The following is a 25,739-nucleotide window of genomic DNA, read 5'->3' as shown; positions in this document are numbered from 1 at the left end:
GGCAATTTCGGGTAACGGGCAATTTTACGAGGGTGTCCCTGCCAGTCAGAAAGGGGCCGGCGCGTGCACGCCGTGGTGAGAAAACGGGCGGAAACCACTCCGCTCCTGAGGTATGGCAATTTTTTAAATGGCAGCATCTCCATGGAGCGTCGGAGGCCATTCCGCGGCGGCCAGAGGCCTTTTTGGGAGGGGCAATTTCGGCCCTCAATGTCTAGTCAGCTAGCATACTCAAATCTTTTTTCCTGATAAACCTTGTCATTTTTAGCATGAATATGTCATGTCTTATTTCTCAACATTATCTAGTTTATAAATTTGCCAAGTTGCTTGTTGATCTTTGTATCCTTCAAATGTCCTGCTTTTACAGAAAACTTGGATATGAAAGCCTGGATATTTTTAATGTTGTTGTAAATATTGTGAACAACAAAAGCCACTGGACCAATCACTGAGAGCGTCTTCTGATCACTGTTGCCTAATTAGCATTTCTTCCACTAGAAACTGGTCTACATTTCTTAGTTTTTATGGGATCCTTTGTGTAATTGACTTTGTCTTGGCTCTCAAAAGCCATTTCTGTCTTGCTCCATGTTATTCTAGCCTGTATCAAAATACACAATGTCAACAGCTTATTAGTCAGTCTTGTGCAGCGAGAGCATTGCAATTTTATATCTTATGGAGCCACCAAAAATTCTATGACTCCTATGTTTTGCTTGTATGTGACAGTCAAAAGAATAATTGTGAATTGAGTAGTCCCTTTATAAATGGCTTCAAGTAACTTTTTATTTTCTGTAATGTTTAAAAATTATGCAGTTTAATTGCTTAGATATCTAACCTTACTGCCTCTTTTTTTTAATGATAAGGTCACGGGATTTGGTTAAGTGGCTATTCGCAGATCCCTATTTTTAATGTCCCACAGCCAGATGGAGAACATACGCCTCCAGCTTTGGCAGGGTTCTACATGTTCTGGACCATGATCATTTTATTACAGGTAGGGAGACTGCACAAATTATTAATACTGTTTTGAAAACTGAGATCCAGGTCTCAAATGTAACCTCACTGGAAGTTTGACCTCTTTGTAAACACAAAAGAAGAAAATCCAAACAAAGCGATTCTTAAATTTATACTTTTATGGTAAATTTTTGTGCTCATCAAGATGAGTAATGTCAGTGTTGAGGAACGGAATACTTTCTAGTTTTGGTGTAGAGTATATTTGGAGAAATGTGGAGAATGTGGAGAAATTCAGAGTAAGGATCAAAGTAGTATTGAACCCAGGCTAATTTTCCTCTTTAATTGTAGTACAACTGATACTGCCTTGACTGAGATCAATAACTCAGTGCAGACTCGGGGTTAAAACTGGGACCTTCCTGGTTCTGTATGGGACAGTTATTCATTGCCGTAACTAACTGAGTCACTGTGAGAGCTGACACGGGAGCTCTTTTATCAAAGAGTTGCAGCACAATCATCTTCTAATGTTGGCCAAACTTTCTAAAACCTGCAAGTCTGTGATCAATGCCTAGTCTGCTACTTAAAGAGAAACTGAGTCACTGAGTACTTTAGCACCTGCTAATGTACAGATGTACAGAAGGCACCTCAAGTCGCTGGAGATATATCACCAACGATGTCTCCGCAAGATCTTGCAAATCTCCTGGGAGGACAGGCGCACCAACATCAGTGTCCTCGACCAGGCTAACATCCCCAGTATTGAAGCACTGACCACACTCGATCAGCTTCGCTGGGCAGGCCACATAGCACGCATGCCAGATACGAGACTCCCTAAGCAAATGCTTTACGCGGAGCTCCTTCATGGTAAACGAGCCAAAGGAAGACAGCGGAAACGTTATAAGGACACCCTCACAGCCTCACTGGTAAAGTGCGACATCACCACTGACACCTGGGAGACCCTGGCCGCAGACCGCCCGAGGTGGAGAAAGTCCATCCAGGAGGGTGTTGAGCTTTTTGAGTCTCGACGCAAGGAGCACGAAGAGGCCAGGCGCAGGCAGCGGAAGGAGCGCGCGACAAACCAGCCCCACCGACCCCTTCCCCTGACGAATTTCTGTCCCACCTGTAACAGGGTCTGTGGCTCTCATATCGGACTGTTCAGCCATCAAAGAACTCACTTTGGGAGTGGAAGCAAATCCTCCTCGATTCCGAGGGACTGCCTATGATGAGCACCTGCTACAAGTTGAGTGGTGAGGAAGGCATATCCCCACAGAGAGGTTACAGTGCGTTTACAGGCATTGCAGTGGCTGAACTCTGGGAGCTAGCTGATCAGCCTTTAATTGGTATTGATGCACAGCACAGAGGTTCGAAAAGGGTGATTTTTATAAAATAAGGTGCTTAATTTTCCATAAAATGCTTATTTTCAGTATTGCAGTTTCATAAATATTTCAACGGCATCGGGAGCTGGATAACCATATTTTTACATTCTGTAAAAGTACAGTGATAACATTAGAAATGCATCTGTTCAAACTGAAACTTATCCTATGCAATTTGGTTCAGTGCAAATCCTGCTTTTGTTTACACCATTCTTGCTCTTTATTTCTCAGGTGCTGATCCCAATTTCCTTGTATGTGTCTATTGAAATTGTCAAGCTGGGCCAAATACTTCTCCTCCAGAGTGACACTGACTTGTACAACGAAACCACAGATTCAACCATACAGTGCCGGGCCTTGAACATCACTGAAGATCTGGGACAAATCGAATACATCTTCTCAGATAAGACTGGAACACTAACTGAGAACAAAATGGTCTTCTGCAGGTGCAACATTGCTGGGGTTGACTATTTCCATGAAGAGAATGGTATGTTCCTATCCTGTCTATGGCTTCTGATTTTCATTTGCAGATTTCAGTGGCATCTACTGATGATATTACCATTTGCTAGATTTAAAGGGCATTTAAATCTGCACATGGACCACCTCACTGACTGAGGTTATCCAGTGAGTCGTGAATATACAAACCAAAAAGGTTCTAGGTTCAATTTCAAGTCAATGGTGACTTAACTCATCATGGGAGCTTTAAGAGTGCTACACTTGGTTTCAAAACCCCAGGGTTAGGAAGGAGAAAATCATTCGGGCTTTCCTGAATGCTATCCAGTGACTTTTGCTGGAACTGCACATATGGACAGGATCAGACTCCTCATGGTTTGAATAGCCTCCCAACACTCCCAATCAAGGCTCGCACATGTCCAGTTGACAGTACGTCAGAGAGCAGCTGGTCACTGTGGAACTGGACTACACCTGAAAGAAAGAAAGACTTGTATTTATTAAACGCTTTTCACGACCTCAGAATGTCCCAAAGTGCTTGATAGCCAATGAAGCACAGTCACTGTTGTAATGCTGAGGTACAAGGGAAAAACTTTGGCATTTGCAAGCAATTTCAATGTTGTTAGCTTGTGTCTGATGCACTAAAAACCTCCAACAAAAGCAATTCTGAAAAACCAAACAAATACATTTTTTCTCCTCCTACTTGAACTCCACTTAGCCAAACTAGTTGAATTCATTGGGTAAGAGTTTTATAAGATGATCATAACATTATCATTTCTATTCTGATAAACACTGTTTATTACCTTGTAATACTATATATAATTGTGATCTGATGACTTGGTAGTATTTTCACATGAAGAAATGCATTCTGTGTCATTTGTGTGAAAAGAGAAGACTAAAATACAATTCTTTACTTTCATCTTGGTTTTGTCTTTTCCCTGCCCCTCAGCCAAAAGACTGGAGTTGTATCAGGATTTTAACTCTGAAGATTTACCTAACATTTCACTGGGAACTCTTTGTAAGTTTGGGCACCGTTCAGACAGCCACAGATCTTTACCTGTGCTGCGGAGCCACAGCTCATTGAATTGCCTAACTGCTAATTGCTCAACACTGAAGGAGAGAGATGCATGTGAAGATGAACATGAAAATGTTACACGCTCATGTCATGTGGCATTCAGCAGCTCAATTGTGAGTATGCCCCGCTCTGCTGTTTATTTTGATTATAAAGTCTTCTAATTCATGTCTCCATTGTAGAATGTTCTAAGTTTGAATGCATAGCAATACCACAATCATCATCCATTAAAAGGCAATCCCTCGAAATCGAGGAAGACTTGCTTCCACTCTAAAAGAGAGTTCTCAGGTGATTGTACAGTCCAATACGGGAATTACAGTCTCTGTCACAGGTGGGACAGACAGTTGTTGAAGGAAAGGTGGTGTGGGGAGTCTGGTTTTCCGCACGCTCCTTCCGCTACCTGCGCTTGGTTTCGGCATGCTCTCGGTGACGAGACTCGAGGTGCTCAACGCCCTCCCGGATGCTCTTCCTCCACTTTGAGCGGTCTTGGGCCAGGGTTTCCCAGATGCCAGTGGAGATGTTGCACTTTATCAAGGAGGTTTTGAGGGTATTCTCGAAACGTTTCCTCTGACCACCTGGGGCTCGCTTGCCGTATAGGAGTTCCGAGTAGAGCGCTTGCTTTGGGAGTCTCGTGTCAGGCATGCGGAAGATGTGGCCCGCCCAATGGAGCTGGTCGAGTGTGGTCAGTGCTTCGATGCTGGGGATATTGGCCTGATCGAGAACACTGACGTTGATGCATCTGTCCTCCCAGTGGATTTGCAGGATTTTGCAGAGGCAGCACTGGTGGTACTTCTCCAGCGCTTTGAGGTGTCTATTGTATATGGTCCATGTCTCTGATCCATATAGGTATCACTACTGCCCTGTAGACCATAAGTTTGGTGCCAGATTTGCGGTCCTGGTCTTCAAACACTCTCTTCCTTAGGCAGCCGAAGGCTTCGCTGGCACACTGGATACACAATGGCCATTCTCTCAGTCACCCTTTCTTACTCTGTCACTCTCACTGTTGCTTTATCAGCATAATATACTTTCTAAAGTTTATAGGACACAAACAAAAGCTGCAACAGATGTGCGATCATATTACATTCCACTCCTTTTTTGGCTGAAAAAGTACTAGAATTGTGACACCTTTAACATTTAACCAGAGATAAGAACATAAGAATTAGGAACAGGAGTAGGCCATCTAGCCCCTCGAGCATGCTCCGCCGTACAATAAGATCATGGCTGATCTGGCCGTGGACTCAGCTCCACTTACCCACCCTCTCCCCGTAAGCCTTAATTCCCTTATTTCCTTATTTCCTTATTTCCCTTATTTAATAATAGATAAACACCTAATCCTAAAGCTCAGCTTTTTCTTAGTTGCAAATACTCTGGACAATTTTATTTCAGGTACTTATTAAACTTGAAAAGTGCATTAAGCTTCTGTATCAGAGAATAGTGCAGCATGGGTTCCAACTTGCTCACCTCCCCATGGTGAGTTCCCAGGTTCGGCCATATGGGCAGATGCTAAGCAGAGACAGGTTATTCCTGTAAATGGAAAATCCCAGGGAGATTTATTGTAGGTGCATGAATATCTCCTAGAGACAAGGAGGCAAAGCGGTGATTTTACTGAGATCCTTAAAACATTAAAGAATAGTAAAATAATGGAAGAAAGTGTAGGGGAATGCAGAACAACAGAACATACTCTTAAAATTAGAATTTCAATCAATTGAGGTGTTTAACAGTGGCCTACGTAGTTTACAAGTGATAGTGTGAAAGAGCAGCAACTTAGAATTTAAAAAAATAAAGCTGTTGGGACTAACTCGCTGAATGTTCTTGTACCTTTTTTTTAAAGAAAAAGGCCTATCCCTCAGGGAAAAAAAACTTAAATGCTTGTGGAAAGTGAAGCCATTAGAATGATATCAAAACAAGTTAACAACATTTCTCTCTTTTCCCCCCCCCCCCCCCCCCCCATCCCCTCCCCCCGCTCTCCACTTCTGCCTCCTCACTCTCTCTACGCTGCAGATTTGAACAGATCCCTCAGCCTAATAATCATACGTTATAATTTGCAGGAGAGGGACGTTGCACCAGATTCTCATCTCCTAAGGAAATTAGAACAAATCACATCTCGCCCACTGGACTTGTTGAATGAGGCAGATTTAGGGTTCTCCCTGGAATTCACATATATTGTTGACTTTTTCCTTGCCTTAGCAATCTGTAACACTGTTGTGGTGTCATCTCTTAACCAGCAAAGACAGCGGGTAAGGCCAACATTTATTCAACATTTGATTTGTTTAAATAAAGTTTATTTAGAACTCTATAATCTGGATTTAAATCGTGTGCTGACTGATGGTGTGAAACTCTCCTGCCTGATAACTGTAGGGTTCTATGTGAATTAGATGGGATAGTTCCGACCCGATTACAAGTGAGTGTGAGCTCACAGTACAAAACTGACACTAGTTTGACATTATTTGTCCCTAAATTGAGATCACCCATCAGGTGTTTATAACAATCACAAGTGTGTTCCTAGTAATCTGATACTTCAAGTAAATAAATATCAAATGGATTAGACATCTGTCTTTTCTCAATAATGGAAGCCAAGATGGATGGGGTTAAAAAGAAAATGCACGTAGTCTCATAGAAGCAATTTAAATAATGCTGAATTGAGATGGCATGGCAGGAACTGGAGCAGTACCAGGTGGGAAAGTTAAAGTTAGATATAAGGTTAGGTATAGGTTTTTGCATCAGTGTGAGGAAAACTAAATGCTAAAATGGTTCATATTGTGCTGTAACCCATGACAAGTGCATTACTTTGATATAATTATTGTTTCAACAGCAGAATCAGCATAGGAATTTATAATAATCTTTTGTATAATTATGTGTATAGCTTGTTCCAAAAATGTGGTTCTGTGCACTGAAGGAGCTGTATTATTTTAAAGGCCATCCTTCAGCTGAAATGTTAACAGAGGCACTGTCTGCCTGTTCTGGTGGATGTTAAATATCTTATGACACTGTTGGAAAAAGAGTAGAATTCTCCGAGCGTCTTGGGCAACTTACTTCCTTTAACCAATGTCACCAAAAACAGATCAACTGCTCATTCAGCTCATTGCTGTTTGTGGGACCTTGCTGTGCACTATATGGCTGTTGGGTTTACCCACATAATAGTAACTGCATAATGTAATTAATTTATTGTGAAGCACTTTGGAAAGTTTGAGAGATGTGATAAGTTCTTTAAAATTAAAAATGGTTTGAAAAGGTGTAAGCAGATTACCTTTTTCCATGTTATAGAGTTATATTTCCAGGTTTGAAGTTCCTTTTAACGGATAGATTGTTGAATGATTTTGAGATTTCTTGACTTTTGTGCAGTGACATAGTTCAGGCTATTTACGAAAAGGGTACAACAAATACAACGAACTTTAATTAACCTAATGTTTCCATCTTCACCAGTTCTTGAAGATGTAATATTCCATGAGATTACCATTAACTTGAATTAATATTTTTATTTCATATTTCTGTCTTCTAAGACTGATGGACAAAATGAGATATGAGTTGATCTGCATGTCAAGAAAACTTTGAAATGCGTGCAACAATTTTCAAACCATATTTTTAAAGAAAAATAATTTCACTGTATTTTATCTGTTACAATGTTTGATTTTGCAAGAATTGCAGATGCATAAATTATGAGATTTTGTATTGTTAAGTTTCTTCCCAGTTGCTGCTTATGATACCTTCTGATTTGAGGGGAAACTCTGATGTAAAGTAATACAGAGTTTGGAGACTGTTAGGCAATGCACCTATCAAATCCCTCCTTTGAGTCTTCTGATGTAAAAGTGCAACTAACTAAAGCCAGGAGACTTCTGTCTGATAGATATGTTCACTGATCACAGAATAATTGCTGCCTCCTAAAATAAGCATGGCAAGTTGAAGAGGGATTTATATTTTGTCAGCTGTGGTGTCAATTTCAAGTTCATATGTGCATAAGTTGGAGAAGTTTCATAATGAATGGAATGGAATTGGTATAATTTAGAAAAGATGAGCTAAGGCTGACAATTGAACTGAAGAGAAACATAACTCAATAAGTATTATCACTGGCTTTTCTGAATTATTGTTTCTGTTAATAACTTTTTTTACGAAGGCTTCTTTTGAGCCCTAATTACCTCAGGAGCTCTTGATCCCACAAAATGCGCTTGTTGAAAGGTCACAGCCTGATTTTATTACATACTGGTTTGCCACCTGTGATGTTGGTCATGGACAAAGTGGATGGATTTATAATAACAGATCTGAAATAATAAATTCAGGCAAATTTCATTATTATTGGAAGTAATGAACCGTGACTTAGTAAATGTATCCCAACATGATTTCTAAGTTATTTAAAAACAAGTAATCCTTTCCTATTGGAATGAAGTAATGGTTATTTTTTGTTCATGTAAAAATGATGAAGCTTGTCTAACTAATTTTAATGTATTTTTATGTCAATAAAGGTAAGAGTACCATCAGTTAGCAGTACTCCATTGAAGTCCCTGGAAGAGATAAAGCAAATGTTTCAAAGATTCTCGGTGTCTCGTATGAGCCCATCCTCTCTTTCAAGTGGAAAAGATTCATCTGCAGAAAGTCCAAGTACGTTTGCTAACAGACTACTAAATAGAGTGAAGCCGGCTTCACCCAGTGCCCAAAATGAAGCAGCTGCTGGATCAGCCAAGGGAATCAAAGCCACTGGTGGCCCAAGTCCAATCGAGGAAAGTGTTCAGAATGTGTCAGAAGACCATGATGAAGCTGCAGGCAGTTCACCCTCAGGTCCGGACAAATTCCCAGAGGAATGCAGTCATTCTAAATTGTGTTATGAAGCCGAGAGCCCAGACGAAGCTGCGCTGGTACATGCGGCTCGGGCCTACAAGTGCACTTTATTATCTAAGACTTCTGATCAAGTCACAGTGGAGCTTAGCAAAGTAGGACGATTACATTTTCAACTCTTACACATCTTACCATTTGACTCAGTTAGAAAGAGGATGTCTGTGGTCGTCCGACATCCACTGACTAATAAAGTAGTTGTTTATACAAAAGGAGCCGACTCAGTCATGATGGATCTTTTGGATACTTCTGCTAAAGGTACGTAGAGGATTGCAGTATTTGCATTTGCCTGTCCGTTAACTAATTGAATTCTAGGTAACTTTTTTGAGTTTCAAAATGCTCACAATATCTATTGTAAAACTGCAGCAAAATTGCTTTGATAAAAATAAAAACAATTCTTCCTCTATCCCTGTCTCTTGTACACCATAACCCAGCCAAGAAAAATCTAGCAACTAACAAGTCTGAGCCTTGACTCTCTCGGGCTGAAATTTCCCACTGCCCGAAACGAGGTGTACCTACAATTTTCGATGTGTTCTGGCCGCCCCAATGCATGGGGCGGCCTAACTGTCAAAATTCAGCGTTTCGGGAATTTTTTTTGGAGCGGGGTGGAAGTGGCCTCATCGTGGGGGGCGGGGCAGAGCGGCCGTCACTAGCGGGGCGGAAACATAGAAACATAGAAAATAGGTGCTGGAGTAGGCCATTCGGCCCTTCTAGCCTGCACCGCCATTCAATGAGTTCATGGCTGAACATTCAACTTCAGTACCCCATTCCTGCTTTCTCGCCATACCCCTTGATCCCCCTAGTAGTAAGGACCTCATCTAACTCCTTTTTGAATATATTTAGTGAATTGGCCTCAACAACTTTCTGTGGTAGAGAATTCCACAGGTTCACCACTCTCTGGGTGAAGAAGTTCCTCCGCATCTCGGTCCTAAATGGCTTACCCCTTATCCTTAGACTGTGACCTCTGGTTCTGGACTTCCCCAACATTGGGAACATTCTGCCTGCACCTAACCTGTCTAACCCCGTCAGATTTTTAAATGTTTCTATGAGGTCCCCTCTCATTCTTCTGAACTCCAGTGAATACAAGCCCAGTTGATCCAGTCTTTCTTGATAGGTCAGTCCCGCCATCCCGGGAATCAGTCTGGTGAACCTTCGCTGCACTCCCTCAATAGCAAGAATGTCCTTCCTCAGGTTAGGAGACCAAAACTGTACACAATACTCCAGGTGTGGCCTCACCAATGCCCTGTACAACTGTAGCAACACCTCCCTGCCCCTGTACTCAAATCCCCTTGCTATGAAGGCCAACATGCCATTTGCTTTCTTAACCGCCTGCTGCACCTGCATGCCAACCTTCAATGACTGATGTACCACGACACCCAGGTCTCTTTGCACCTCCCCTTTTCCTAATCTGTCACCATTCAGATAATAGTCTGTCTCTCTGTTTTTACCACCAAAGTGGATAACCTCACATTTATCCACATTATACTTCATCTGCCATGCATTTGCCCACTCACCTAACCTATCCAAGTCGCTCTGCAGCCTCACAGCATCCTCCTCGCAGCTCACACTGCCACCCAACTTAGTGTCATCCGCAAATTTGGAGATACTACATTTAATCCCCTCATCTAAATCATTAATGTACAGTGTAAACAGCTGGGGCCCCAGCACAGAACCTTGCGGTACCCCACTAGTCACTACCTGCCATTCTGAAAAGTACCCATTTACTCCTACTCTTTGCTTCCTGTCTGACAACCAGTTCTCAATCCATGTCAGAACACTACCCCCAATCCCATGTGCTCTAACTTTGCACATCAATCTCTTGTGTGGGACCTTGTCGAACGCCTTCTGAAAGTCCAAATATACCACATCAACTGGTTCTCCCTTGTCCACTCTACTGGAAACATCCTCAAAAAATTCCAGAAGATTTGTCAAGCATGATTTCCCTTTCACAAATCCATGCTGACTTGGACCTATCATGTCACCTCTTTCCAAATGCACTGCTATGACATCCTTAATAATTGATTCCATCATTTTACCCACTACCGATGTCAGGCTGACCGGTCTATAATTCCCTGTTTTCTCTCTCCCTCCTTTTTTAAAAAGTGGGGTTACATTGGCTACCCTCCACTCTATAGGAACTGATCCAGAGTCAATGGAATGTTGGAAAATGACTGTCAATGCATCCACTATTTCCAAGGCCACCTCCTTAAGTACTCTGGGATGCAGTTCATCAGGCCCTGGGGATTTATCGGCCTTCAATCCCATCAATTTCCCCAACACAATTTCCCGGCTAATAAGGATTTCCCTCAGTTGCTCCTCCTTACTAGACCCACCGACCCCTTTTATAACCGGAAGGTTGTTTGTGTCCTCCTTAGTGAATACCGAACCAAAGTACTTGTTCAATTGGTCCGCCATTTCTTTGTTCCCCGTTATGACTTCCCCTGATTCTGACTGCAGGGGACCTACGTTTGTCTTTACTAACCTTTTTCTCTTTACCTATCTATAGAAAGTTTTGCAATCCGTCTTAATGTTCCCTGCAAGCTTCTTCTCATACTCCATTTTCCCTGCCCTAATCAAACCCTTTGTCCTCCTCTGCTGAGTTCTAAATTTCTCCCAGTCCCCAGGTTCGCTGCTATTTCTGGCCAATTTGTTTGCCACTTCCTTGGCTTTAATACTATCCCTGATTTCCCTTGATAGCCACGGTTGAGCCACCTTCCCTTTTTTATTTTTATGCCAGACAGGAATGTACAATTGTTGTAGTTCATCCATGCGGTCTCTAAATGTCTGCCATTGCCCATCCACAGTCAACCCCTTAAGTATCATTCGCCAATCCATCCCAGCCAATTCACGCCTCATACCTTCAAAGTTAGCCTTCTTTAAGGGTGGGGCTGATGACATCATTGCGCTGGCATGTCACAACGTCTCTCCCCTTCAGTTAAAGGGGACGGCCACTGCAAACTCTGCAGCCACTTTAGTAGCAAACACAGGGCCACCAGGGAGGGTTTCAGCCAGGCCAGCGGCCTGGCACCCAAGAGGGGGTGCCATGCTGTCGGTTGACGGCCCGGCCAAACCCGCGGGCATAATTGATGGCCCAATCTGGCAGTTGGCTGAGAAAAAAAAATAACATGGCGTCGACAGCGCCAGCTCCCCTTTAAGGGCGGCCGCTGCGCCTATCGACAGCAAAAGCTGTCGGGGGCACCGGCCTGCAGCGGGGCCACTCCCACGGGGCAATTCCAGGAAAGGAGTAATTTCAAGAAGGGGACCCCGCCAATCGGTAAGTGGTCAGCGTGTGCATGCCACGGCAGGAAAACGGGTGGAATGGTCCCGATCATCGCTCCAAACCTGAGGAAGGGCAATTTTCAAAATGGCGCCCTCTCCACAGAGACTCAGGCCATTCTGCACCGACCTGTGCCCGCCACTTTCAGGCAGCCAGAGGCCTTAATCAGAAGGGGCAATTTCAGCCCCCTCTGGATCATATTTCCCAGGTTAGACTGTTAATAATTGGCTGCGCACTACAGGCACACCTCCTGTATTACAAACCAGTCTCAAACCAAGCTTTAAATGTAAGTAAGGCAAATGTCAGAGGAATGTGAAGTGAATTGACCACAGTAAGCTGTTGATGGGTAAATCTACAGACAAATAGTGAGAAATAGTCAAGGAAGTATTTAGTACAATACAAAACCAGTACATTTGCGGGGCTCTGTACCACTATGAGGCAAAGGTTCCACTTGTGTAATTAAGTAAATGTGGTCATGAAATGAGGTAAATGACAGTATCAAGCTAAAAGTAATGGTTTACACAAATGTAATGAAAAGTGGAAATCCAGGAAAATGGGAGAGCTAGAAAATGTAACAAAGGGATAAAAATAACGTAATAAGAGGTGCAAAAAGGAATACTAAAAAAACTTGCAAGTGATATATTAAGAGAAAGAGAATGGTAAGGTGAAATGTGGGCCCATTAAAGACAGATGCAGGCAAGACTATAATGAACAAGAAGAAAATAGCAGTCTTGTTAAATGAGACCTTTGTATCCGTTTTCACAGTGAAGGAAGATAACAAAATAGCAGCTGTACAAGGGAACCTAAAAATAAGTCAAGGGGAGAAACCTAGTGGATTTAATATAAGTTTTTAAAAATTGGAAATGGAGAAAATAATGAGACATAAGATAGACAAATCTCTTGAACCTGATGATTTCCACCTCAGAGTATTAAAAGAAATAGGTGATGAAATTGCAGAAGCATTCGTGATACAGGTTTTCTGCTGCAAAGGGAGCCATTTGCAGGCTAAGCAAAGTTTATTCATCCCCTCCGAGAATGCCCTTGTCATGCTCCTTTCCAAAGACCTCAATGAAACTTTTAGGTCTCAGCTGGAGAGAGTTCTATTTAGGCCTTATAAGGGCAGAGGGGTAGAATTCCCAGAGTAGTCCAAAAATTCCCCAGACACAATTTCTTGATGTAAGGGATATAGCTAGAAGATCCAACCACCCGGCTCCCCCCACCCAGCCCCGAGCGTGAAATGGAAGGACCGAAGAAACGGAATGGAACCAAGTTCCGCTCCATTTACTGCTCACCGATCCGTAGAGCTGCCGGGTTTCTGCTTTCACCACACAAATACATTTTTTGGCTTACTCTTTTTGTAAGTGAGATATATTTTCAATTGCTCACAATATTTTATTCAGTAATTACCGGCGTGAAGTGAAAATCATTTCTCTTTTCAAACTGTTTGTAGCCGAGGTTCTCGGTCTCGCCGACATCAGCGAAAGAAATCCTGGAAGCTGATCATATTTCAAATGGTGTATTTGATTACTAAGATATGCCAATTAAATCTAAAATAAGTGGGTTTATTTGTAGGATTGCAGCCTTTATTTTTCTGACACAAATAAATGAAGCAGAGGGAATCATTTGTAGGGTCAGCTACCATGGAAGCCAGGAAGGAAAGTTGGTGGTCAGGGGTTCAGTGAGAATAGGGTCAAAGGAGCCTGAATGTAACAGTCCAACATAATGGTACTTATCATCTCTGTGGACAGGAGATAGTGGTGGGTTTAGTACATAACCTGCAATGCACAGCATCATTTTAAAGGGTAACTGTTAGTCCTGTGGTACACAGTCTCATTCATGGCACACATAAGATTGCACATTTCACTGCATGAGAGCCTCAGCCTGCTTATCAAAACTGGCAATTTGATGTGAGCACAGTTAAAAGTGTTGGGAGAAAGCTTGAATTGTAACGACGTTTATGGAGGATATCTGATCAGATGTGGGATTTGGTTTCTATCACACAAATTTTCTGGCAATTTACTAGCAACAAGACCATGAGTGCATTATGATCAAACCATGAGTGGGAATATAGGTTGTATCCCAGTCCTTTGTTACTGAAATAATAAATGTTTGATGTAAAATTGTAATTGCAAACTATATTGATGGCAGATTGCAGAGTGATTTCACTGTGCCTTTCTTTTACCCACAGACCATCTGTTTTCAATGGTAACATGGGTCATGTTTAATTATGCGTGAAATGGAATCAAATATGGTTTCTGCCATACAGGATAGTTTGCAGGGTTTTGAGCTGGTTCTTTGTTGAATCATGTTTATCTTGCAGGCTACAGGCAACAGAAGGCCATTCAGGAAAGTACTCAGAATTACTTAGATTATTATGCCAAAGAGGGTCTACGTACTCTATGCATTGCTAAGAAGGTATGGAAGTAAGAACACGTGTAATGAATCTTGTAGATATAATAGCACACAATTTGTCATGTTACAACGCAGTAACACATCAGGGAATGAAGATGAAATAGCATGCAACAGCAATGCTCAGGGTTTATCAACATTACCTCAATTTGTTACTGATTTGAATGCATCTGTTTTACGTATATTCTTCATAGAAATATAGTATGATTTATTACCTCTTCCTGTGTTTTGATTCACTGTTTTTGCTTTATTTGGCAACGGGTTAACATGATAGCCAATAGGGGAGAGTGAGTTCCTGCTTATATATCACTTGATTACTGGGGAAGAAAATGAGCTAGAATACTGTATAGAATTCTAAATAACATGCACATTTTAATGATTGCAGTTAATAGTAGTAGTAACCACACACCGGCAGAGGAAGAAAAGAAACTATTTCCACGCCTCCTCTATTCCACTCTGAGCCAGTGGTACTCAAATGTAGCTCCTGCAGTACTCCCAAGCACAGTGGGAACCCGCAAACAATCAGGCAGCTGAAATATGGGCCTTAAGGGAGCTTGTGTAGGAATCGGTGTTCTATTGCAACTTGGCTGCTCGTACTCTTCGTGTTTGCATGCAATCAGTTTTATGCAAGTTGCCAAGTGTTATATAAATCTTGTCACATACTTCAGCTTCAACAAAACAAAAGCTTATGCTCTGTTGCCAACTGTAGTGATGCCCAGATTCACTGTAAAAGCTTGGAATGGTATTTTCACTGTCCCTTTCCTATAAACTAGGGTGACCGTATTTTCTAAACAGAATCTGGGGACACACAGGGTGGGAGCATAGCAAAGGCACCAGGACGGAGAATTTAGGTTATGCAGTGTAGTGATGCAAAATTGTTTAGCAGCCTATATTTTAACAGGTGCATATATACACCACAAATGCACAATAAATGTGCATAAAATTACCATGGATGTGAAGTCACACTAATGAAGCGCATTCAGATACCTGCCCCCCTGCCCCAGTGACTGAGCCTGACCTGCCCCCTCATGTCTGAGGTCACACCTGACTCCTCCACAGTGTCTAGGATTAGCCCGGCCCTAGTGACTGTTTCCGAACCTTCCCCCCTGGGGCCTCTCCATTACCCGCTTCAGTTGTCCTGCTCCGAGGCACTTTCGGCGCCGTCAATCCAGCAGGAAGAGCTTGGCCGGAAACTCAAACAACAACTGGCACATGTGCAGAAAGACAATCCAGTCGTTCATGCGCAGTGAGTCACTCTGGCCATTATACAAGTTGTTGTTTAATTTAGCATTAGAGCCGCAAACCAACAACTCAGGAGGGTACAGTTTCTGCTCGGGGTACATTTCAGGCAGTTTTATGGACCGGGGACTCTTCCGAGGGCAATATTTGCCTTGGGACACAGTACCTCATCAGGGGACTGTCCCTAGAAAACGAGGACGTATGGTCACTACAATATGCCATGAATGCTGTGGTAACCTTTTATTTTTGTGTGGGAGAGTAAAATGGGTACCGATTCACTATGAGTCTATTTCCCGCAACTGGCATAGACCAATTTCACCACCAATTTGTTTGTTAGGCCTAATTACTATAAACAGGTTTAAAACTTTGCTAATTAAATATTATACAGGTATTACCATAGTGGGGGCTGCACCAATGTAGTCAAATCAGATTTGGTGACTTTACACACCTGGCTCAAATTTCAGCATCTGATTTTTGTTAATGCAATGTACTTCAGTGGACAAGGCCTGACAATTCCATGGGTTCTGAACATTGATGCCTGCTCTGGTACAAATGGCCACATTGGCTGTTTGAAAAAAAATAGATTCTTTAGTTGAATTCCTCCATTGAATGTATGAGCCTTGCTTTGTTGAATGCTTTGATGTTGTCACTCTGGACCCAAGTCCATTACTTTTATCTTCCTTTTTTTTCCCCTTACCCCTCACAGGTCTTTCTACCCTGTCTCCTCCCCTTCCTGTCAGCCAGCTTTGCTTTCCTTATCCCCCCAATCCCTACCCTAACCAATCATAACTCCTCTACCTTCCTATTCTCTTGCTGCTGTCCAAGGCTTGAATACCCCTTGAATAAGCTTACAGATATGCTCTGTGCCTTTCTTGGCATTCTCTGAAGGGGTTATCAAGGCACCCATTGCTGCCGCTGCAACCTCCTCTCTTGCCAACTTTCCTGCGCAGCAGGCCTACTGGGGGCTAACCTCGCCAGCCTCTTTTCTATCCTAATCACCCACCTACCGCTACCTCTTTGGATTTCATTCCTCTCCACATTACCCTCCAAAATGCCCATTCAGTAATGAACAAGGCCCTTGCCATCCATAATTGCATTGATATCCTAGCTTTGATTGAAACTTCACAGGTGATAGCCTAATCGAAATTACATCCTCTGTGACTATGACCATGCATATCTCTCTTTGCTCTCCTCAACCACACTGCAGTCACAGTCTATCACCCCATCTTCTTCTAATGCTTCTTCTCTGGTGTTGACTTCACTGGGAGTTCTCTTGCTTGGTTCCATTTCATATTTATCTGATTGTAGCCAGTGCATCTCTAGCAATGGTTTCCCTTCCCACCCCCACACTGTTACCACCAGAATCCATCAAGAATCTATTTTTGGGCTCCTCCTGTTCCTCATCTGCATGTTGTCCTGTCCCTTGTCAGCATCATCTGGAGACATGGGGTCAGCTTCCACATGTATGCTGATGACACCCAGGCCTACCTGTCTTAACAACTCGCTCAGCCCTTCCATTGCCTCTATGTTGTCAGGACATGTTGTTCCTATGGACTGGAGGGTAGCTAATGTAGCACCACTTTTTAAGAAAGGAGGGAGAGAGAAAACGGGTAATTATAGACCTGTTAGCCTGACATCAGTAGAGGGGAAAATGGTGGAATCAATTATTAAAGATGAAAAAGCAGCACATTTGGAAAGCAGTGACGGGATCGGTCCAAGTCAGCATGGATTTATGAAAGGGAAATCCTGCTTGACAAATCTAGAATTTTTTGAGGATGTAACTGGTAGAGTGGACAAGGGAGAACCAGTGGATGTGGTGTATTTGGACTTTCAAAAGGCTTTTGACAAGGTCCCACACAAGAGATTGCTGTTTAAAATTAAAGCACATGGTATTGGGGGTAATGTACTGACGTGGATAGAGAACTGGTTGGCAGACAGGAAGCAGAGAGTCGGGATAAACGGGTCCTTTTCAGAATGGCAGGCAGTGACTAGTGGGGTGCCGCAGGGCTCAGGGCTGGGACCCCAGCTCTTTACAATATACGTCACTGATTTAGATGAAGGAATTGAGTGTAATATCTCCAAGTTTGCAGATGACACTAAGCTGGGTGGCGGTGTGAGCTGTGAGGAGGACGCTAAAAGGCTGCAGGGTGACTTGGACAGGTTAGATGAGTGGGCAAACGCGTGGCAGATGCAGTATAATATAGATAAATGTGAGGTTATCCACTTTGGAGGCAAAAACACGAAGGCAGAATATTATCTGAATGGCGGCAGATTAGAAAAAGGGGAGGCGCAACGAGACCTGGGTGTCATGGTACATCAGTCATTGAAGGTTGGCATGCAGGTACAGCAGGTGGTGAAGATGGCAAATGGTATGTTGGCCTTCATATCTAGGAGATTTGAGTATAGGAGCAGGGAGGTCTTACTGCAGTTGTACAGGGCCTTAGTGAGGCCTCACCTGGAATATTGTGTTCAGTTTTGGTCTCCTAATCTGAGGAAGGATGCTCTTGCTATTGAGGGAGTGCAGCGAAGGTTCACCAGACTGATTCCCGGGATGGCAGGACTGACATATGAGGAGAGACTGGATCGACTGAGCCTGTATTCACTGGAGTTTAGAAGGATGAGAGGAGATCTCATAGAAACATATAAAATTCTGACGAGACTGGACAGGTTAGATGCAGGAAGAATGTTCCCGATGTTGGGGAAGTCCAGGACCAGGAGACATTTGTCTAAGATAAGGGATAAGCCATTTAGGACTGAGATGAGGAGAAACTTCTTCACTCAGAGAGTTGTTAACCTGTGGAATTCCCTACCCCAGAGAGTTGTTGATGCCAGTTCATTGGATATAGTCAAGAGGGAGTTAGATATGGCCCTTACGGCTAAAGGGATCAAGGGGTATGGAGAGAAAGCAGGAAAGGGATAATGAGGTGAATGATCAGCCATGATCTTATTGAATGGTGGTGCAGGCTCGAAGGGCCGAATGGCCTACTCCTGCACCTATTTTCTATGTTTCTATGTAGAACATCCAATCCTGAATGCTCGACAATTTCCTCCAGCTAAATATTAGGAAGACTGAAGCCATCTTCTTTGGCTTCCACGATAAACTCCATGACCTTGTCACCAATTTCATCTCCCTCTGACCACTGTCTCACACTGACTCAGTTTGTTCACAATTGGGGTGTACTATTTGAACCCAAGCTTAGTTTCTGACCCCATATCCTCTCCATCATAAAGACTCCCTACTTCCACCTCCATAACATTTCCTGACTCCATCCCTACTTTCAGTTTCTAGACACTACAATGCCAATACTTCCATGGCCAAACTCTCTTCATCCATCTTCCATAATCTAAGGCTCATCAAAAACTCTGCTACCCATACTGTAACAGTTTAGGTGGAGATAAGGAACAATAAGAGGAAAAAGTCACTGGTGGGCGTAGTCTATAGGCCCCCTAACAGTAGCAACTCTATTGATCGGAGCATAAACCAGGAAATACTGGGGGCTTGTAAAAAGGGAACAGCAATAATCATGGGTGATTTTTACCTCCGTATTGATTGGACAAATCAAATTGGTCTGGGTAGCCTTGAGGAAGAGTTCATAGAGTGCATAAGGGACGGGTTCCTTGAGCAGTATGTAACGGAACCAACCAGGGGGCAGGCTATCCTAGATCTGGTCCTGTGTAATGAGACAGGATTAATAAACACTCTCTTAGTAAAGGATCCCCTTGGAATGAGTGATCATAGCATGATTGAGTTTCAAATTCAGATGGAGGGTGAGAAAGTTGGATCTCTAACCAGCGTACTAAGCTTAAATAAAGGAGACGATGAAGGTATGAGGGCAGAGTTGGCTAAAGTGGACTGGGAAAACTAATTGAAGTGTGGGACGGTTGATGAACAGTGGTGTACATTTAAAAAGATATTTCACAACCCTCAAGAAAAATATATTCCAGTAAGGAGGAAAGTGTGCAAGAGTAAAGAAAGCCATCCGTGGCTAACTAAAGAAATAAAGGACGGTATCCGATTTAAAAACAAGGGCATACAAAGTGGCCAAAACTAATGGGAGGACAGAAGATTGGGAAGCTTTTAAAAACCAGCAAAGAATGACTAAAAAAATGATTAATAAAGGGAAGATAGACTATGAAAGTAAACTAGCACAAAATATAAAAACAGATAGTAAGATTTTTTTATAGGTATATAAAAAGGAAAAGAGTGGCTAAAGTAAATATTGGTCCCTTAGAGGACGAGACCGGGGAATTAGTAATGGGGAACATAGAGATGGCAGAAACTCTAAACAAGTATTTTGTATCAGTTTTTACGGTAGAGGACACTAACAATATTCCAACAGTGGATAGTCAAGGGGCTCTGGGGGGTGGGGGGGGGGGAAACGTAACACAATCACAATCACTAAGGAGTGGGACTAAAGGCAGATAAGTCCCCTGGACCTGACGGCTTGCATCCTAAGGTCTTAAGAGAAGTAACGGCAGGGATTGTGGATGCATTGGTTGTAATTTACCAAAATTCCCTGGATTCTGGGGAGGTCCCAGCAGATTGGAAAACGGCAAATGTAACACCCCTATTCAAAAAAGGAGGCAGACAAAAATCAAGAAACTATAGACCAGTTAGCCTAACATCTGTGGTTGGGAAAATGTTGAGTTCATTATTAAAGAAGCAATAACAGGACATTTGGAAAAGCAAAATTCGGTCAGGCAGAGTCAGCATGGATTTATGAAGTGGAAGTCATGTTTGACAAATTTGCTGGAATTCTTTGAGAATGTAACGAACAGGGTGGATAAAGGGGAACCAGTGGATATGGTGTATTTGGACTTCCAGAAGGCATTTGAGAAGGTGCCACACAAAAGGTTACTGCACAAGATAAAAGTTCACGAGGTTGGGGGTATGGATAGAAGATTGGCTGACAAACAGAAAACAGAGTCGGGATAAATGGTTCATTCTCTGGTTGGCAATCAGTAATGAGTGGGGTGCCGCAGAGATCAGTGCTGGGACCCCAACTATTTACAATCTATATTAACGACTTGGAAGAGGGGACCGAATGTAACGTAGCCAAGTTTGCTGACAATACAAAGATGGGAGGAAGGGTAATGTGCGAGGAGGACATAAAGTGGCTGCAAAAGGACATAGACAGGCTCAGTGAGTGGGCAAGAATTTGGCAGATGGACTATAATGTTGGAAAATGTGAGGTCATGCACTTTGACAGAAAAAAATCAAAGAGAAAGTTATTATTTAAATGGAGAAAGATTCCAAAGTGCCGCAGTACAGCGGATCTTGAGGGTACTTGTGCATGAAACACAAAAGGATAGTATGCAGGTACAACAAGTGATCAGAAGGCCAATGGAATGTTGGCCTTCATTGCAAAGGGGATGGAGTATAAAAGCAGGGAAGACTTGTTACAGCTGTACAGGGTATTGGTGAGGCCACACCTGGAATTACTGTGTGCAGTTTTGGTTTTCATATTTGCGCAAGGATATACTTGCGGTGGAGGCAGTTCAGAGAAGGTTCACTGGGTTGATCCCGGGGATGAGTGCGTTGGCTTATGAGTAAAGGTTGAGAAGGTTGGGTTTCTACTCATTGGAATTCAGAAGAATGAGAGGTGATCTTATAGAAATGTATAAGATTATGAGGGGGCTTGACAAGGTGGATGCAAAGAGGATGTTTCCACTGGTGGGGGAAACTAGAACTAGAGGGCATGATCTTAGGATAAGGGGCCGCCTATTTAGAACTGAGATGAGGAGAAATTTCTTCTCTCAGAGGGTTGTGAATGTGTGGAATTCGCTGCTTTAGAGAGCTGTGGAAGATAGGACATTAAATAAATTTAAGACAGAAATAGACAGCTTCTTAAACGATAAGGGGTTATGGGGAGCGGGCAGGGAAGTGGAGCTGAGTCCATGATCAGATCAGTCATGATCTTATTGAATGGTGGAGCAGGCTCAAAAGGCCTTATGGCCTACTCCTGCTCCTATTTCTTATGTTCTTATGTATCCTCTACCAGCTCCAGCTCACCCATTAGTTCTCATTCTTGTGTTCAAATCCTTATATGGCCTCATACTTTCCTATCTCTGTAATCTGCTCTTGCCCTACAAGCGCCTCCAATCTCTCCGTTCCTCTGACTGGTCTCTTGTGCTCACCCCCTCCCCTCACCCCACTATTGGCTGCCGTGCCTTCAGCCACTTAGGCCCCATGCTCTGGAATTCTTTCCCAAAACCACTCCACCTTCCCCCCCCCCACAACGCTCCTTTTTTAAGCCCCTCCCTAAAACTCATCTCCGTGACCAAGCTCCCTCTCCTAATATCTCCTACCTCAAGATTTGCTCCAATTTATGTCTTCGTGAAGTGTCTTGAGATGTTTTATCTACATTAGAGGGTGCTGTATAAAAGTAGGTTGTTATTAAGACAAGGTTTCATAGTATTTAGATTTTTTTTTGCTTTCACCAGTTTTCTCTCCTTGCTGATGTATCATCTCCAGTACATTGTCCAAGTGGCTCTTACTCATCTGGAAACCTTCATGGTGAATGTCAGTAGGCAGTTTAGGAACACGATCGACAAGGGTTTGCTGAATATTGATCAGGATTAGTAACCCACACCAACTATCCCCTCCTAACCCAGAAAAAAGAAAGACTTGTATTTATCAAGCGCCTTTCACTACCACCGGACGTCTCAAAGCGCTTTATAGCCAGTGAAGTACTTTTTGGAGTGTAATCACTGTTGTATTGTGGGAAACGCGGCAGCCAACTTGCGCACAGCAAACTCCCACAAACAGCAATGAGATAATTACCAGATAATTCCCTGCTCTTCTTCGAAATAGTGCTATCGGATCTTTTACGTCCACCTGAGAGCATTCGGGGCCTCGGGTTTATCATCTCATCCGAAAGACGGCACCTCCGACAGTGCAGCGCTCCCTCAGCTCTGCACTGGAGCATCAGCATGTGTTCAATTGTGGCACTTCAACTGTCATCCCAGCTAGGATCACCAACTCCATTAGATGTATTCCTAGATGTTTTATCATATGGCTTTTGAGTGACATTTTCTGTAGTATACAAACAAAAGTTAAGTGTCATGTCCTTTAAAATGGTTTTTGTCATTTTATAGAATCATAGAATGATACAACATGCAAGGAGGCTATTCGGCCCATTGTACCTGTACCAGCTCTTTGGTAGAGCTATTCAATTAGTCCCACTTCCCCGCTCTGTCCCCTAAGCCCTGTAACTTTTTTCTTTTCAAGTATTTATCCAATTCCCTTTTGAAAGTTACTATTGAATCTTCTTCCACCACCCTTTCAGGCAGTGCATTAGAGATCATAACAACTCGCTGCGTAAAAAAAATGTTTCCTTATGTCGCCTCTAGTTCTTTTCACAATTACCTTAAATCTGTGTCCTCTGGTTACTGACACTTCTAGCACTGGAAACAGTTTCTCCTTATTCACTCTATCTAAACTCTTCATGAGATTTGAGCACCTATTAAATCTCCTTTTAACCTTCTCTGCTCTAAGGAGAACAGCTCCAGCTTCTCCAGTCTCTCCACATAACTGAAGTTCCTCATCACTGGTACCATTCTAGTAAATCTCTTCTGCAACCTCTCCAAGAACTCAACATCCTTCCTAAATTGTGGTGCCAAGAACTGAACCCAATACTCCAGCTGAGGCCTTACAAATGTTTTATAAAGGTTTAGCATAACTTCCTTGCTCGTGTACACTATTCCTCTATTAATAAAGCCGAGGATCTCACATACTTTTTTAACAGCCTTCTCAATTTGTCCTGCCACCTTCAAAGATTTGTGTATATATACCTCCAGGTCTCTCTGTTCCTGCATCCCGTTTAAAATATAGTTTATATTATCTCTCCTCATTCTTCCTCCCAAAATGTATCACTTCACACTTCTTTGCATTAAATTTCATCTGCCATGTGTCTGCCCATTTCACAGGTCTGTCTATGTCCTCCTGAAGTCGTCTACCTCCTCCTTTATTGTGATTTTGGCATCATCCTCTTCTCTAGTGAAGAGTTTAGTTGGTACTAAGATGTACTCTCAGACTATGAGACATCAACTGAAGCATTTTTGGGACACAGAAAGAATATGAAGGAATGTGCTGATATGGTGGATGCAAATATTTCTAAGTACTCTTTTAACATCATCCAATCCAAGAAGCTAATGAGTTACCGAGGAAACCGAATGCTATCTGCTTGATTGTGTACATTCCTGTTTGCTTATTGATGTCTTAGTTTGGAAGCTGATGCTGCTGTTGGGGTGGGAACATAGAGATGACTTGTGTGAAATGTTAACCTCTTGTGTGCAGAGACTTCACAGCTTTTCAGAAATATATACCTTCATTCATTGGTACAAACTGATCATTCTAGGCATTTCTGAAGATGGTCATATTGCAAATTGAGAAATATGAAAGAAAACCAGATATTCATCCTAACTTTGGAATACACTATCTTATCTTGCTGTATCAATATAAATATACAAATAGAATACTGCAGCAGTTATCAAATACTTTTGTAATGATAGAATAACCACGTAAGATTTTACAGTGTTGGTCAGTGTCCATGTTTAGAGATAGTTCATGCTAAAATTCACATTTTCTTTTCTGCAGGTGATGAATGATGATGAGTACTCAGAATGGCAAAAATTCCATCTCTTAGCACAGACAAGTATTGATAACCAAGAGGAGCTCCTGCTCGAATCAGCTCTTAAACTAGAAACTAACCTAACGCTGCTAGGTAAATAATCACAAATACAAGCTGTTGAATGTTGTAAATGCTTTCCTCATTGAGCGGGTAGTAATTTACTTTAGGAGAACTGCTCAATACAGTTCTGACAGAGTCTTGTTCAGGTTGTCTTGTCTGTTTACATCCTTATCCAAACATACAAGGGTTTGTTTAGATTGTGGAGGACTGTGGTTTTCATTTTCTTTAATGGTGAAGCTGGGCTTATTTATTCACCTGCTGTAAAATGCACCATTTTTTCTGCAATCCCTTGAAAAACTGCTGGTGAAATCATTTTTTAAAGAAGAACTATGTTTGGAATTGCACACAGGGACCAAGATTTTCTGCCCGTGTGCTCACCAGCCTGCAATCTTTCACAAATTCACTTTAATAGTAGAACATCGTGGGCTAACAAACTCAGTGGCGGAAAACATTACCAAAGGAGTCGAGATCATGTGTAGACTCATGTGAAGCAAGGTTAGAGGATGGGGCATAATTGGATCAGTGCGCACAGCTGCATTTCATTTTAAAGCCATAAATTTTATGCTTGTATAATGCTTTAATTTGAGATGATAATTTACATGTAAATAACAAACTTTACTGCAATTTTGAGAAGTCAAATTGGTTGAAGCAGTACAGACTAGGGAACTGGGAGACTTAAAACTGAGGGGCTACAGCATCACCACTGGCGGGAGGGCATAATTATAGCATGAGTAGTTTACATATGCAATTCCCTTCTGGGGAAAGTTGACAACAGGAAGTAAGATTTATAGACAGGAAATGCATGTAGACATAAGACTTGTAATATATCATATTCAACCAGCAAACTTGGCCATATCGTCACCTGATTTCCACATATCCACTTGGAACTTGAAAGGCAGCAGGAGCAATTTTTCCACAGGCCTACACCCTGATCCCTGGAGCTACTGGCCTGTGTTGGAGGCAATAACTAAAAGCAGATCAGGGATTAAACTGTGGAGCCATTTTCATAATGTTTCACTGAACCTGTAAACTTAAGCTCAGTTCCCGAATTTTTGATGCATCAGAAAACGTAATAATGCTTAAAACACAATCATGTAGCGGATTCCTTGATTTGTTCCACTTGATTCTGTGCGTGGAAATAACAAACATTTTGTAATTCCATGTTTAGGTGCTACGGGCATTGTAGATCGCTTACAGGAGGGTGTGCCAGACACTATTATGGCACTTCGAAAAGCAAGGATAAAGACCTGGGTCCTAACAGGAGACAAACAGGAAACTGCTGTTAACATTGCCTATGCTTGTAAACTCCTCGAACAAAAAGACAGTGTTTTCACTCTTAACACACAGAACAAGGTAAATCGAAACCTACGTGTGCTGCATGGCAGCGTTAGGGATGTTAGAAATTATACATGGTATTTAAAAATGTGATCGAACAAAATTTTTCCTTGAAGATGTTATTTATATTTGAG

At 42.4% G+C, this 25,739-nt stretch overlaps 1 protein-coding gene across 4 annotated transcripts in view; it reads left to right on the top strand.

Annotated features, from left to right (window-relative positions):
* LOC139242021 (phospholipid-transporting ATPase VD-like) overlaps positions 1–25,739 on the top strand; it is a 277,618-nt gene that overhangs the window by 162,491 nt on the left and 89,388 nt on the right. For all 4 annotated transcript variants that reach the window (XM_070870156.1, XM_070870149.1, XM_070870165.1 and 1 more), the window contains 8 exons: positions 855–982; positions 2,541–2,793; positions 3,706–3,944; positions 5,877–6,065; positions 8,286–8,910; positions 14,250–14,344; positions 24,177–24,303; positions 25,439–25,623. In XM_070870156.1, coding sequence (XP_070726257.1) covers positions 855–982; positions 2,541–2,793; positions 3,706–3,944; positions 5,877–6,065; positions 8,286–8,910; positions 14,250–14,344; positions 24,177–24,303; positions 25,439–25,623 — 1,841 coding nt within the window. The remainder of the gene's footprint in view (positions 1–854; positions 983–2,540; positions 2,794–3,705; positions 3,945–5,876; positions 6,066–8,285; positions 8,911–14,249; positions 14,345–24,176; positions 24,304–25,438; positions 25,624–25,739) is intronic.

This window comes from Pristiophorus japonicus, chromosome 2 (assembly GCF_044704955.1).
Source record: "Pristiophorus japonicus isolate sPriJap1 chromosome 2, sPriJap1.hap1, whole genome shotgun sequence".
Classification (NCBI taxonomy): Eukaryota; Metazoa; Chordata; class Chondrichthyes; family Pristiophoridae; genus Pristiophorus; species Pristiophorus japonicus.
Note: the sequence above shows the minus strand (reverse complement) of the source record. Positions and strands in the feature narration are given on the sequence as shown.